The 12489-nt window shown below is 47.6% G+C and overlaps 1 protein-coding gene across 3 annotated transcripts; it reads right to left on the reverse strand.

The window, feature by feature from the left end:
* Window positions 1-27: 27 nt before the first annotated feature.
* On the reverse strand, window positions 28-10664 carry ORMDL3 (ORMDL sphingolipid biosynthesis regulator 3). Of its 3 annotated transcripts, none has more exons than XM_020997469.2 (5): window positions 10530-10664; window positions 9130-9178; window positions 3555-3752; window positions 2391-2542; window positions 28-1922 (listed from the first exon to the last, which is right to left on the reverse strand). In XM_020997469.2, the coding sequence occupies exons 3-5, from the start codon at window positions 3726-3728 to the stop codon at window positions 1787-1789; spliced, it is 462 nt and encodes a 153-aa protein (XP_020853128.1). In that variant the 5' UTR covers window positions 3729-3752; window positions 9130-9178; window positions 10530-10664; the 3' UTR covers window positions 28-1786. The 3 variants fall into 3 exon arrangements, with proteins under 3 accessions (XP_020853128.1, XP_020853125.1, XP_020853127.1); XM_020997466.2 differs by lacking the exon at window positions 10530-10664 and adding an exon at window positions 9750-9921; XM_020997468.2 differs by lacking the exon at window positions 9130-9178 and having other exon boundaries at window positions 10530-10661.
* Window positions 10665-12489: the final 1825 nt, after the last annotated feature.

Consider the following 12489-nt stretch of genomic DNA (forward strand, 5'->3'; position numbering starts at 1 on the left):
TAGGATACAAAGACCAAGCAAGGAGAGGACAGGAACACACTGCCTTTTATTTGCTTCTTTCAGAATACTGTACAAAGAGGGAGTAAAAATCCTATTCATACTGTCTTAGAAAGGTTCTGAATTGAAAGTTCCCTATAATACATGGGATGGCGGTTGTGAGGGAGGTGGCACAAGAGGCAGAGAACAAGGCGTAGTGATCACCCCTCTTCCCTCGCACTTTGGGGAAGGAGCAGAAGGTGTCTCAGAACACACAGGATCTTGTACACAAGCATACACGTGCACATGTGTGCAGACACACACATGTTCTCTCTCTTGCATCTCCTCTTTCTCCAAAGTAAAACTCCTCAATTCCCCCCTGAGCCCCACTTCTTTCCTCCTCTCAGTGGCTAGCTACCAGGAAGAGAAGCTCGGGGGCAGTGGGCCACGTCTACTTGAATAGTGCCAGCTCCAAATGACAGATGCCTCAAGAGCAGGAAAAATAAGGGGCAAATCAACCGACACTAACAAAATACCCACCCATCCTTGCAACCTATGCTGCATGCCCAAAAGGACCTGGTCTCCAGCTAAGTGGTACTAGGAGGGAGATGAAGAAAGGCAGGCTGATGGGGAGGGGAGGGCGGTGTGCAGGGGGGACAAGGACACTCTTCTACTACCCAACCAGAGGCTACACTACCTGCCCCTCTCCTAAAGCCAGTGCAGAGTGGGCTCTGTGCTCACCACCCTCCACAGCCCTCATCGGTAGGTGACAACACCAGTCCCTTGAGGACTCATATTCCTCTGCCTCAACACTATAGCCCAAAGCTGAGATACTAACAAAGGTGACAGGCTCAACCTTGTCCCTTCACCTCGCCACCCCACATTCAGAAGATGAGTTCTCTGTCTCCTCCCCTTGAAAGTGGCTCAAGAACCAAGAAAAGGAGCCTCCATTTGTAACTCTCCTTTCTGCTTTTTGCTCCTTTCCAGCATCACAAACTCACTACTCACTGTCCCGACCTCTTCCAGCTGCCCTCCCAGTCCCACCCCAGGCTAAGTCAGAGCCTTAGGTTCTTCCTACCTTGGGGACTAAGCTACCCCTGATTCCTTACCCACTCACAGTACCTTCCCCACTCCCAAGTGCTTAAACACTTTTTCCTTGATCTTTTGTGTACCTAATGGACTTGACTGGGTGGATAGACAGACAATGTTCTGCCCTGAAAGGTAGAATTGCATGCATAGACTCACACATGTTTCTCTCTCTTTCTCCTCACACTCACACTCATACTCACACACACACACACACACACACACACACACACACACACACACACACATACTTTCTCTCTCTCTCTCTGTCAACCAAGAGAATTAAAGTGAAATATGATCTAGAGGCTGTACCATTTCCTCTGCCCCCCTGCCCGGGGAGGGGGTTAAAGTGCATTGGCCAGAGTTACAGTGAATGCATGGGGTTTCCCAACATCCTCTGTGCCTCCTCAGCCCAAGTAGCTGGGCCCACTTAAGTACCACACAACCCCTCCCACATTTATTCTCTATCCAAATGGGAAAAAATCAAAAAGGGCACAAAGCCACTGAGAGGGGAGGGGGGAACAGGGGAGAATCCCCCTCTCTAACCCCACTAAAGGCTACTCCATTTTGACTACTGGGGGGAGGGGTGGGGGGAATAGGGGGAAGGGACAGCTTTAACTAGGCCCACAGGCTCAACACCAGTCTCTGGGCACCTGCATGGAGGCCCCCTTCATCTTCATCTCCTCAGATTCCCCTAGGGCAGGGCAAGGAGGGGGCTGGGCCCTCAGTACTTATTAATCCCAAAAATCCGGACGCCATGGAGCTGAGGCAGCTTGGGGATCAGCACACTCATCAGAGACACTGTGTTGAGGATGAAGTGGAGCTGGTCGTACTTGGTATAGAAGCTGGTTAGGAAATACCTGATTGGGAAAAAGAATGAAAGGTATAAGGTCCTGACATGAGAGTGTCCCTCGCTCCCTGAGAGGAAAGAAGGTGAACAAAAGGTGACTGGATTTCTGAATTGTTAGTGAGGATGGAGGGGAAGGCCCCAAAATCCCTGGTGGTTACTGGGGGCCCCTCAAGGTACACTGTCCCTTCTATTCATCATCTTCTTACCTCCTCTTGGCCCATGAGTCAATCTCACAAGAGGTTAATGGTCAAGGCAAAGAAAATAAAAGCACCCTACTCCAGGGGGGAGACTCTGTCCCCTCAGATCTTTCAAAAAAAGGCTCCCTACCTCTCTCTCCCAAGGTCTATTACAGAGCTAAAACAGCAGGAGGGAAAAGGAACTATGTCATGCCAGATCCTAAAGAGCCTATATCATCATTCTATTCAGAAGAGCTACCCTGATAACATTTAAGCACCAACCCCACACCCTGGGCACTCACAGCACAATCGGTGTGATGGTCAGGAACTTTCGGGAGGCCGTGAACTGTACACCATAGTCCATCTGTTCCCAGTGAGTGAGCAACCGTGCCTTACCCTGGTCAGGTGTCTCAAAGGGTGTTCCCTTTACTGTATGTAGAAAGATGTACATACCCTGGAGGAAGGGGACTTGTATCAGAGACACTTGGAGATTCCACACAGTGGAGTTAATGACAGACACATACAGACACATACACACACACACACACACACACACACACACACACATACACACCACCCCCACCACCTCCACCCGCCATGAGCTAATGACAATCTGGGAAGAAGGCTATGAGACTAAAAGCTCAAGTCCTTCTGCCAGTGGTAGGCAGATGGCTATAGGCCAAGGGGCAAAGACTACATGACTGGGAGAATGGCAACAGAGAGAAGACAGAACACTAGAGGATGACTCCATGTCTGGATAAGAGGGCAGGGGAGTAGAGTCATGACTCAAGGGAAAGTGCACAAGGGGAGAGGGGAGCAGCATGAGCACCAAAGGCCCAGTGAAGACGTCCTGGGCCTGGCCTCCCTGACGTTGGCTAGGGAGCATCCTCCCACAGAGATTAAGGACAGACGGGTTCCTGTCCCTCATCTCTTTCAAAATGGGCAGAGGTCTAAGCTCCCCAGCGGATGAGACTAAATCTGGTTCAGTGGTTTAGGGTGGTGAGGGACGGCCAGAGAATAGGGGAATCTATAAGAGAGAACAGACACAGGTTCTAGCCCAAGAAAATGGCTGATTAAAAATAGTGGGGGGAAAGGGACCAACACAGGGCCAAAAGCAAGCGATTCTTGGGTTACAGACATTCTTCCTGGCCCTCAGCTCAGCTCTCAGTGGCTTTCTTATTCTGTGTTACCACCCCTATATACTCATTTTTGGCACAAATCTCTCCTGGGGATCTGTACAGCTGTAGAGGGAAGGACACTTAAAAATAACGAGCTGAGGAGATGACCTCAACTACCCTAAGAACCAAATCAGGGCCCAGCCATTTGTTTAGCAGTAGGTAAGAAAACACCTGGGGTTGTCCCCATGACAGCCAGCTGGATAACACAGCCATATCACCTGCACATCTGGAACAGTCACCATACTGGAGTCATGCCAGGAATACAACCAGTATAATCAGGATCCTCACCATGTTGTGGATGAGGTTGGTGAGGGTCCAGACGACTGGGACGCTGACAAAAGGAATACTGAGCAGCACAACGTGGAGGAGCCCGATGGCCAGCACGTACGAGAGCCAGATGCCCCGACTGTTCATCACCCTCGTGTTGGGGTTCACCTCACTGTGCGCCGTGCCCACATTCATCTTGCCGCCCCTGGGGCTGCCGCTCTGAAACCAGCACATAGGGGTTTGGAGGTAGACACAAGCTCAAACATTGCTTTGGGCTCTCCCAGCACAAGACTCAAGTTCTCCTGAGGAGAGGTAGGAGTACCCCATCTTCCACTCCCCATCGATCCAGATTCTCCCCCAAAAAAGGTAGCAGAAAAGGTTCTTCCCTGCCCCTGCCTAGAGGCTTCCTTCTATTCACCTGCTTAATCTCTATGCCCGAGAAGGGAACAGGTGAGAAACCAATATGGACTCAGCTTGCTATTTCATACTGCAAGGTAGAGATAAACAGCACCCCCACTCAACCGACCCTGACTGGGACAAGTCTTTTGGGAAATCAGGAACCGGAAGCAGCTGCAAATGTCATTCCCAAGTCCTCTGACCTCTCCCCACAGCAGAGGAGGAATCAGGAATAGAATGCAGCAGGAACCTACAAAGGAAAACCAATTCCCTGTAGTCCCCCAACTCCTATCAGAATGGAAATAATCCTTTCTTCATAAAACTGCAGAAGGAAAAGAAATTATCCTTGCCAGAGGGCCAAGGACACGCTAAGAACCCTCCCTCTTCCCCTAATCTCCACCTTAACCATTCTGACAGCAGCACAACAGGAACCTCAACTTCAAGGCTGCTCTTGTATCTCAGGGACGGCCTGTGCCTCCTTTCTTCTCCTCCTGTCCCAACTCCTATCCCATGGGATACAGGATTAGAAGGAAGAGTGGGAGGATCGGACCTGTAGGGGCCAACAGCAGAAGTCTCTCTTACCAGTAACTTCCCACAAGCCACCCTCCAAACTGATAGATGCATGCTGCTCCCGCCACAAAAGGTTAATGCAGGGTTAAGAGATTGGCAAGGCAAAGACAACTTCCAACGAGATCCTGATCCTGCCTCTCTACCCCACGAGCTGGGAGTCCCAAATGGAAGTTGTACTGGCCAGCCCCCCGAGATGTGCCATTCTCCCTTTAAAGAAATTCTCTGGCTGCCACCAACTCTGAGGCCAAGCCTCAAAGACAGGCACCCCTCCATCACTACCACTGCCAACCTTAATCCAAAGCAGAAAAGAAAGGGAGCTTCCTGGCCAGTATCCACCAACCTTCTTCCTGTACCTGAGGCCATCAGGAACACAAAGCCATCCCTCTTCAATACTTCCTCCCTCCTCTGCCCCTCCTTATTCTGGCTTGCCTCTCCTAACTGAAGTGAAAGAGGAAGAGGTGGCACCTTTTCACACCATTTCCACATCCACTTGTGGGAGCCCAACAAGTTCTCCTGCTTCCCATGGCCATTCTAATTGGCACAGGAGTTGGAAAAAATCAAGAGTCAATGCATCCAGAAGTGGGCTGAGGGGCTAAGGAGCAAGGGCAAGAGGAAGACCCTATTTTTGGGGGGAGGGGTGAAGTTTTTGTTTAAACATGTTTGAAGAAGTATTAAGTATGGGATCAATGAAGCATGCAGAGAAACATGTATGTAACAAAGTGACTTTCCCAGCCTATGTCCCTCTCTGAGCACTTCCTCTGTGAGGCTGTGAGCCTCAGCCTTCCCTTTGGTCTTGCTCAGACTGCTCCATCCTGGGCCAGGCACCTAGGAAAGTACTTTTCTTCAGACTCTACCCTTTGCCAGTTCTCGACTGGGGCAACTTCTTCATTTGCCCTGCCCCCCTCTCCCCAGCCCCTGGTTCACCTCAAAGAGCCTGTCATTTGTTTTCTGTTGTTTAAAGTCTCCAGGGGGGCTCTCTTGCCTCCAGCTTGTCTGTTTTTGTTTCCCTGATGACCCTAGCATCCTGGTGGAAGAGGGAGCGGATTGTAACTCTCCTCTGGCTAGAGGAGCTTTTACTGATTGTTCAAGAAGGAGGGGCTGACAGCATGGCGTTTGAGACCTTGGGGGTGCCTGCAGAGACCACAAGGCATTTTCCTAAAGAATGGTCTCATATCTCTTGAGGACATAGGGGGACAAGAAAAGTGCCTCGGAACATCACCCCACCCCAACCACACAGTCCAAGTGTGAACTTGCCCCATTTCCTCATCCAAAAGAGCCAATCAGTTCTAGGAGGCAGACTACCTTTGCCCAGAGTTCCTACACTGTCAGGAGCCACATATCTTGGGTCCCAGCCTCTAAATTTCCTAAGACGTTTAGGGCAAACTTTCTCCCAACGTGTCACTTTCTCAGGCTTAGGGCTTTATGATTTCAAAAGAAACCTTCATTCTCTGTAACAAACATATATCCACAATGGGGTTACAAAGTCCAAGGAAGTCAGGCCCCAGAGTGAAACCTGGATAGGCTAAGCTTCCAGAGGGACTAATCACTACAGCCTATTAAAACTGGTAATTAAGCCAAACAAGAATACAAGAAGCTAGAAAACTGGAAGTAGCTCAGTTGTTTACTGGCCTAGGTACGGGAGTGGGAGGGTGGAATACAGGTGAAGGTGTGTGTTATTCCCCAGACCAGGTACTTCTGGGGCAGTTTGATTCATAAGAACCAATATCCAGGGAGTCACTAATTCCTGTTACCTTCAGAGTTCTGATAGTGCCTGGTCATTAGGGTTGTGTGATCCTAGGACCCCAAATACTGGAGAATAAAATGAATCCTCCTCCAGTAACTGGGAAGGAAGGAGCCACCAAGTTCTAATGACAATGAGAAAGTAGAAGGAGACAGAGTCTACTTTAGGACTCTAATAATGCCATAAGTGCTAGGAGACTCTCCACACACACCTAGAGAATGACAAGAACACCAACAGCCCCCAGGATACTTCAAGATGGGGCCAAGAATCATTCTTGACCCCAGACCCTCAGGATGCATACAAAGACTACCATTATCCTCCTTTACTTCAGTGTCTTGAAGAACTGGCCTTACTCCTTCCCAAAGCCAAGCTTTCTACATGAATCCCTGATCCCATCCCCTTTCCTACCTTTCCCTGTTCTCTCTAATCTTCCATTTCTCCTTGTTGCCTACAAAACATATCCAAGTTTCTTGAATCCTTAAAAAAAATTTCGATCCTCATTTGATGCAACTATTCTGCCAGCTACAGGCTTAAGACTCTTTTCCTTCTCAGCTAAACTCTTGAAAAAGCCATCTACATTCAGTGTCTGCACTGGCTCTCCTCTCTCATTCTCTTCTAAACAAATCCTAAGTAATCTGGCTTCTGACTTCATCATTCAACTGAAATGCCTCTCTTCAAAGTTGCCAAAGATCTCTATTAACCAAATCTAATGGCCTCTTCTCAGTCCTAATCCTTCTTGACTTCTCTTGCAGCATTTGACACTGTTGATCACCACCTCTTCTGGGAACTTTTTTCATCTCTAAACTACCTAACAACTTCTCAAACTCCTCTGCTAGCTCTTTATCTATGTCACACCTACTAACTAGGTACATACCTCAAGGATCAATCCTGAGCTCTCTTCTCTTCTCCCTCTATATTCTATGACTTGGTGATCTCATCATCTCCCGTGAATTAGATTACTACCTCTATGGAGATGACTGCCAGATCCTTACATGCTGTCCTAGTCTCTCTTCTGAGTTTTGGTCCTGAATCTGAATTTACCATGTCTAAAATACAGCTCATTGTCTTTCCCCCCTCAAGCCTACTCCTCTTCTGAACTCTCCTACTCTTCCTATGGCACCACTATCCTTCTGGGAACCCAATTCACAACCTCAGTGTCATCCTCAACTCACTCTCACTCATCCCACATATACAATAAGTTGCCAAATTTTGAGATTTCTCCATAACATTGCAACATACATCCCCTTCTCTCTACTCACACAGTTGCCACCTTAGCTCCCTGATCACCCCCCACCTTGACTATTACAATGGCATCCTAAACATTCTGTCTCAAGATGGAGATTCCAATTCATCAGTCCTCCACATAAAGCTGTCAAAGTGATTTTCCTAAAGAACAAAACTATCTCCCTTTTCCCTACTCTTCCTACATTAATGGCTCCTATTGCCTCTAGGATCAAAGGCCCACTCCTCTGCTTGGCACAGAGCTCTTCACAACCCGGTTCCTTTCCTCTTTCCAGTCTTCTTTCCCATTACTCCCTCCATACACTCTGTGATTCAGCCATACTGTTGCTCCTCACACAACAGATACCATCTCCCACCTCTGTGCCTTTGTACTGGCTGCTCCCCCATGTCTGGTATGCTCTTCCTCCTCCTCTCTGCCTCTCAGCATGCAGAGCTTCCTTCAAGACTCAGTTCAAACACCACCTCCGCAGGAAGCCTTTCCTAGTCCCCCCAGCTGCTAATAACTTCCCCTCTATGGGATCTTTCATCTACTTTGTAGGTATCTCATATGTGCCTATATGGGAACATGTTGTCTTCCTCATTAAAATGTAAACTCTTTCAGGACAATGACAGTCTTTGCTTTTTCCTTGTATCTCCAGGGCTTAGCACAGTCCCTGGCACACAGAAAGCACCTGTTGACTGTTTAATAGCAGGGAGAGGAAGAGGAGAGAATAGTAGCAATGACTGCCATTCCAGCTGTTACCCAGTTCCCAGTTTAATCCAGGTTGGGTAGCTCAATGAAATTCTCAAATGCAACATGTAGGTCACAGATATGGGAGGGCAGAAACCACCAGGAGTCCCAGGGGAGAGAAGAGCAGACAGATAAGAGAGCCAGGGAGCCTTATATGCACACCTGCTGTTAAAATGCCCAACATTCCCATAAATGAAATGACAATCTAATAATATTTCCCATTCCTGCAGTCCAATTTCTCCTAGAGACCACCAGCCAGGAAGGTCTCTAAGGCTTAAGGTGAAAAGAAGTCCTGTACTTCCTTACAACATGACTAATGTGAAAATATGTTTAATAGGAATGTATATGTATAGCCTATATCAGATTGTATGCCGTCTTGGAGAGGGAGGGGGAGAAAAATTTAAAACTCAAAAGCTTATGGAAGTGATTGTTGACAAATCAAAATAAATTAATAACAACAACAAAAAGAAGTAGTCCTGCAGTGAGCCTGCACAGAGTCCCCACTGGCAGTTGAGGCTGACAAGCTCTAGTGCCTGTTTTGGTTTCATAACCTGATCTGTGCCAGACTACAGCCTGGAGCAGTTTTGTTAAGATCCCTTGCCAGACAACCCTTTCCAGAACATACACTTTTTCCTTGCTGGACATCCAACCTGATACCAGGGTGATATGCCTGTAGTTTGGCAGCCACATAAGAATGTCAGACCCCTCAACCCCTCTCCCCTTACACACAACCCTTCCACATACCCCAAGAGCAGCTAAGAAAGAAGCAGCCTTTTAAAAACAACCCATCCACTCTTTGGGGGGAAAATTCAGACACTTTCTTTGCCATCCAAGTGACAAAATGTGACTCCCCTCCAAATAACTACCTTCCCCCTCCAGACCCTTTTCCCAGCTCTCAAGTTCCCTCTTCCACTCACCTCTGAGGCCGTTCCTCTCAGACTAGAAAACAGCTGCTTCAGTACACAACTAAAGATAGGGGGAGGAGTTGGGGCAGAGAGGCGAGAGAAGGAGGAGGAGTTTTCAACTAAAATTGGGGATTTCTGAGCTAGGACCTCCCCACCACCACCGCACAGCAGGACCCAGCTCTACAACTCAGACCCACCAGCTTAACCCAGTCCCTCACTCAGTCTGCGCTGACTGTTCCACTCACCCTGACCCCAACCAAAGTAGTCCTAAACCTTTATCCCCCAAAGAGCCCACTCTCTCCACTTTTTGTACAGTATCCTACCTCCCCTCAGTCCCACTGTCCCTATTTCCCTCCCCCCCACCTGGGGTTTCCCGTGCAGATAGACATCTCCCCATCGTCCAGTTGAGCCTTCTCGCCCCGCCCCCGGGCACCCCTATACACACACAGATACCCCACCATGTACACAGGCATACTGCCCCACTCAGTTGATCCCTCCTTCCCAGTCCCCCCATATACAAATCCTCTCTCCAATCACATATACAAATGCACATATACACACATACACATATACTCTCCACGCTATCCCCACAATCTCTCTCGATTTTCTCCAATATACAGGATCATAATCACCTCTCCCAAGCATGACTCCATCCCCACGACTCCTCATAAGCAGTCCTGTTAACCCCTCTCCTCATGACTCCTCACCAGAGCCCCACATACACATATGCCTGGGCAGCCTTGACAACAACCCCCCAGGCCCTTCCATACACGTGTCCACACGTGTCCACACCCTGACCCAGCTCCTCAACTCCACTTCACACACTCACACGCCCCCTCCCCTAACACCCTCTCCTCAGCGCCTCTTACACATGCGCATACCCCCTCCCCGCCCACTCTCCCTCTGACCCTCCCATACATGCCCACACCCCCTCTTCTTACCCCCCTTTACACATGCGCACGCCTCTTCTGATCCTACTTACACATAACACACCCCCTCCTGACCCACTTTTACACATACACACACACCCCCGCTGACCCCTTACACATGCGCACACAACTCCTCCCATCCTTTATTCCCCTTACACATGCGCACGCCCCCTCCCCTGACTTCTCCCTTGCACAATACCCCCTTGACCCCCTTTGCACATGCGCATACCCCTCCTCTGACCCCCCCTTTTGACCCCCTCCTGCACATGCGCACACCCCCTCCTCTGAAGTCCCCCTTCGGGCCCCCACTCCTCTGGACACCTTTTCCTCTGATCACCCCCACTTTGAACATGCGCACACACATCCTGCCCCATCCTCGAGCTGAGGTCCTGCTACCCCTAGCCCGGACCCAGACACCCTAGCTCCCTCTCAACCAACTGCCCCCTGCCCTTCCAGCCCCCTCCAGCTCCTGCCCTGCCTCACCTCACCACTCAGGGCCAGACGGTCGAGGAGCCCGGGGCGGCGGGCTGGAGGTGGCCAGGAGCCGCGTCTTCTTTGAACAGTAGTAACTACCAGCGGCAACAGCGGTAAGAGCGACAGCAGCAACCCCGCTGGCAAAGCTTGGCGCGTCACCTACCTGCGACGTCTGTGACGTCACCTCTCTGCGCCTGGCCCGTGGCCTCCTAGGAATTGTAGTTCTCCGCTCTGCTATCCGCCCCTCCGCGAAGTCACGCCTTTACCCAATAGTAATTCCCCCAGCCACCCTCTCCAGCGGGGGATCTGCCTCCCAAAGCAGAGGTTCGCTCATGCTGCTCTCGAGATCGCCCTTACTTGAGATGTAGAATCTAAATAATTACAAGAAAAGCTGGTGTTTATATCAAAATGCTTTTTCTGTTTCCAGTGCATTTTACATGTATTACTTCAATTGATCCTCAGATAATATTCTCTCCATTTTACAGATGAAACCGAGACCTAGACAGGTAAATTGATTGTCCAAGATCACAAAACTAATAGACTACTAGCTAGGAAGAGTAAAGTGGACTAGAGGAAAGAGCCTGGAGCCCTGAGATTCCAGGGTCATCTTTGCTATTTAATGCCTATATGACCTTGGGCAAGTCACTTCCTCAGTTTCCTCATTTGTAAGATGGAGGGGAACCAGTGCTTGCAACACCATATGAGGTTGTGTAATTGAATGTAGGGGTTGTGGAAAATTTGGCAACACCCAAGGACCAAAAATTAATTCAAAATCAAATGCGTAATGAATCCGAGGTGTTTCTGGCAGTTCTTGCCTGTGTTGCATCAAGCAACTTCACTGCAGCCTTGGTTATGAATACACAACATGTGCACTTTGCACTGCGCATGCCATCATGCTGTGTGGCATCAAGGAAAGCTGCCAAAAACACCTTTGCTAGATTTGAGATGATTGTATGTTATGAATTGTAGTGTTTTTTACTGTACATACAAAGTTTTCTGCTCTTACAGAAACATAATAGTTTAATTATGGAAAGTAAAGATTTTTAATATCTTCCTTCCATCATTCCTCAATATGTAAGTATCAAATTAGTATATCTTTGGATTGGATTGTGTGAGAATGTTTGATTTTTAAAACTGCTGTTATCTCCTTCTTTTGCAGAAAAATAACTTTAATTGCAGCAAGTAAAGACAAAAGCCCTTTAATACTATTTCTCCACCATCACCACTGTATGTGTATGTAAGTGTGAACATCAATTTTTAAAATTAAGCACAAACAAATGTAATTTCATACACTGAGGCTAGTATTTATTTGAGAAATTATTAGCAATATTTATATTTTAGGACAAAAATAGTTTTTGGTTATGGATGATAGAAGAGGTAAAAAATACTGATGATAATGCAGTCTTCACTACCAGGTTGTAGTATATCTAAATTGACTAGAAAAAGAAAAATATGTCAAATAATTTTTGCAATATAGATTACTCCTAACAATGATGATAGTGTGAAAAAACTTCTTTGTTTAATTTGTAATGAAGTTTTGGCTGCAGAGAGCATGAAACCAGCCAAACTAGAATGGCAACTTAATACCAAGCATGCAGCGTACTGTAATAAACCAAAGATATATTTTGAATGACTTTTAAAATCTTCAAATAAAGAAAAACAATGTTTTGAGAAGCGTGTTACTGTCAACAAAAAGTATTTACTTGCATCTTACACTTATTTAATTGCAAAAACTAAAAAGCCACATGCATAGGAGATCTTGTGTAACCTGCTGCTATTAAAATGTCAGAAATAGTTCATGGGAAAAAATATGGGGATGAAATTTGTAAAATTCTTTTATCAAATGATACTGTTTCCAAATTAGTAATGACCAACCCCAGCAGCTTATTACCAGTAATACCTGGTAATAAGGGCAGCCCAAAGTTTGTAATTCAGTTAGATGAAATAACTGATATTTCTAACATGGCAC

Source organism: Phascolarctos cinereus, unplaced genomic scaffold (assembly GCF_003287225.1).
Source record: "Phascolarctos cinereus isolate Bilbo 61053 unplaced genomic scaffold, phaCin_HiC Scaffold_5;HRSCAF=322, whole genome shotgun sequence".
NCBI lineage: Eukaryota > Metazoa > Chordata > Mammalia > Diprotodontia > Phascolarctidae > Phascolarctos > Phascolarctos cinereus.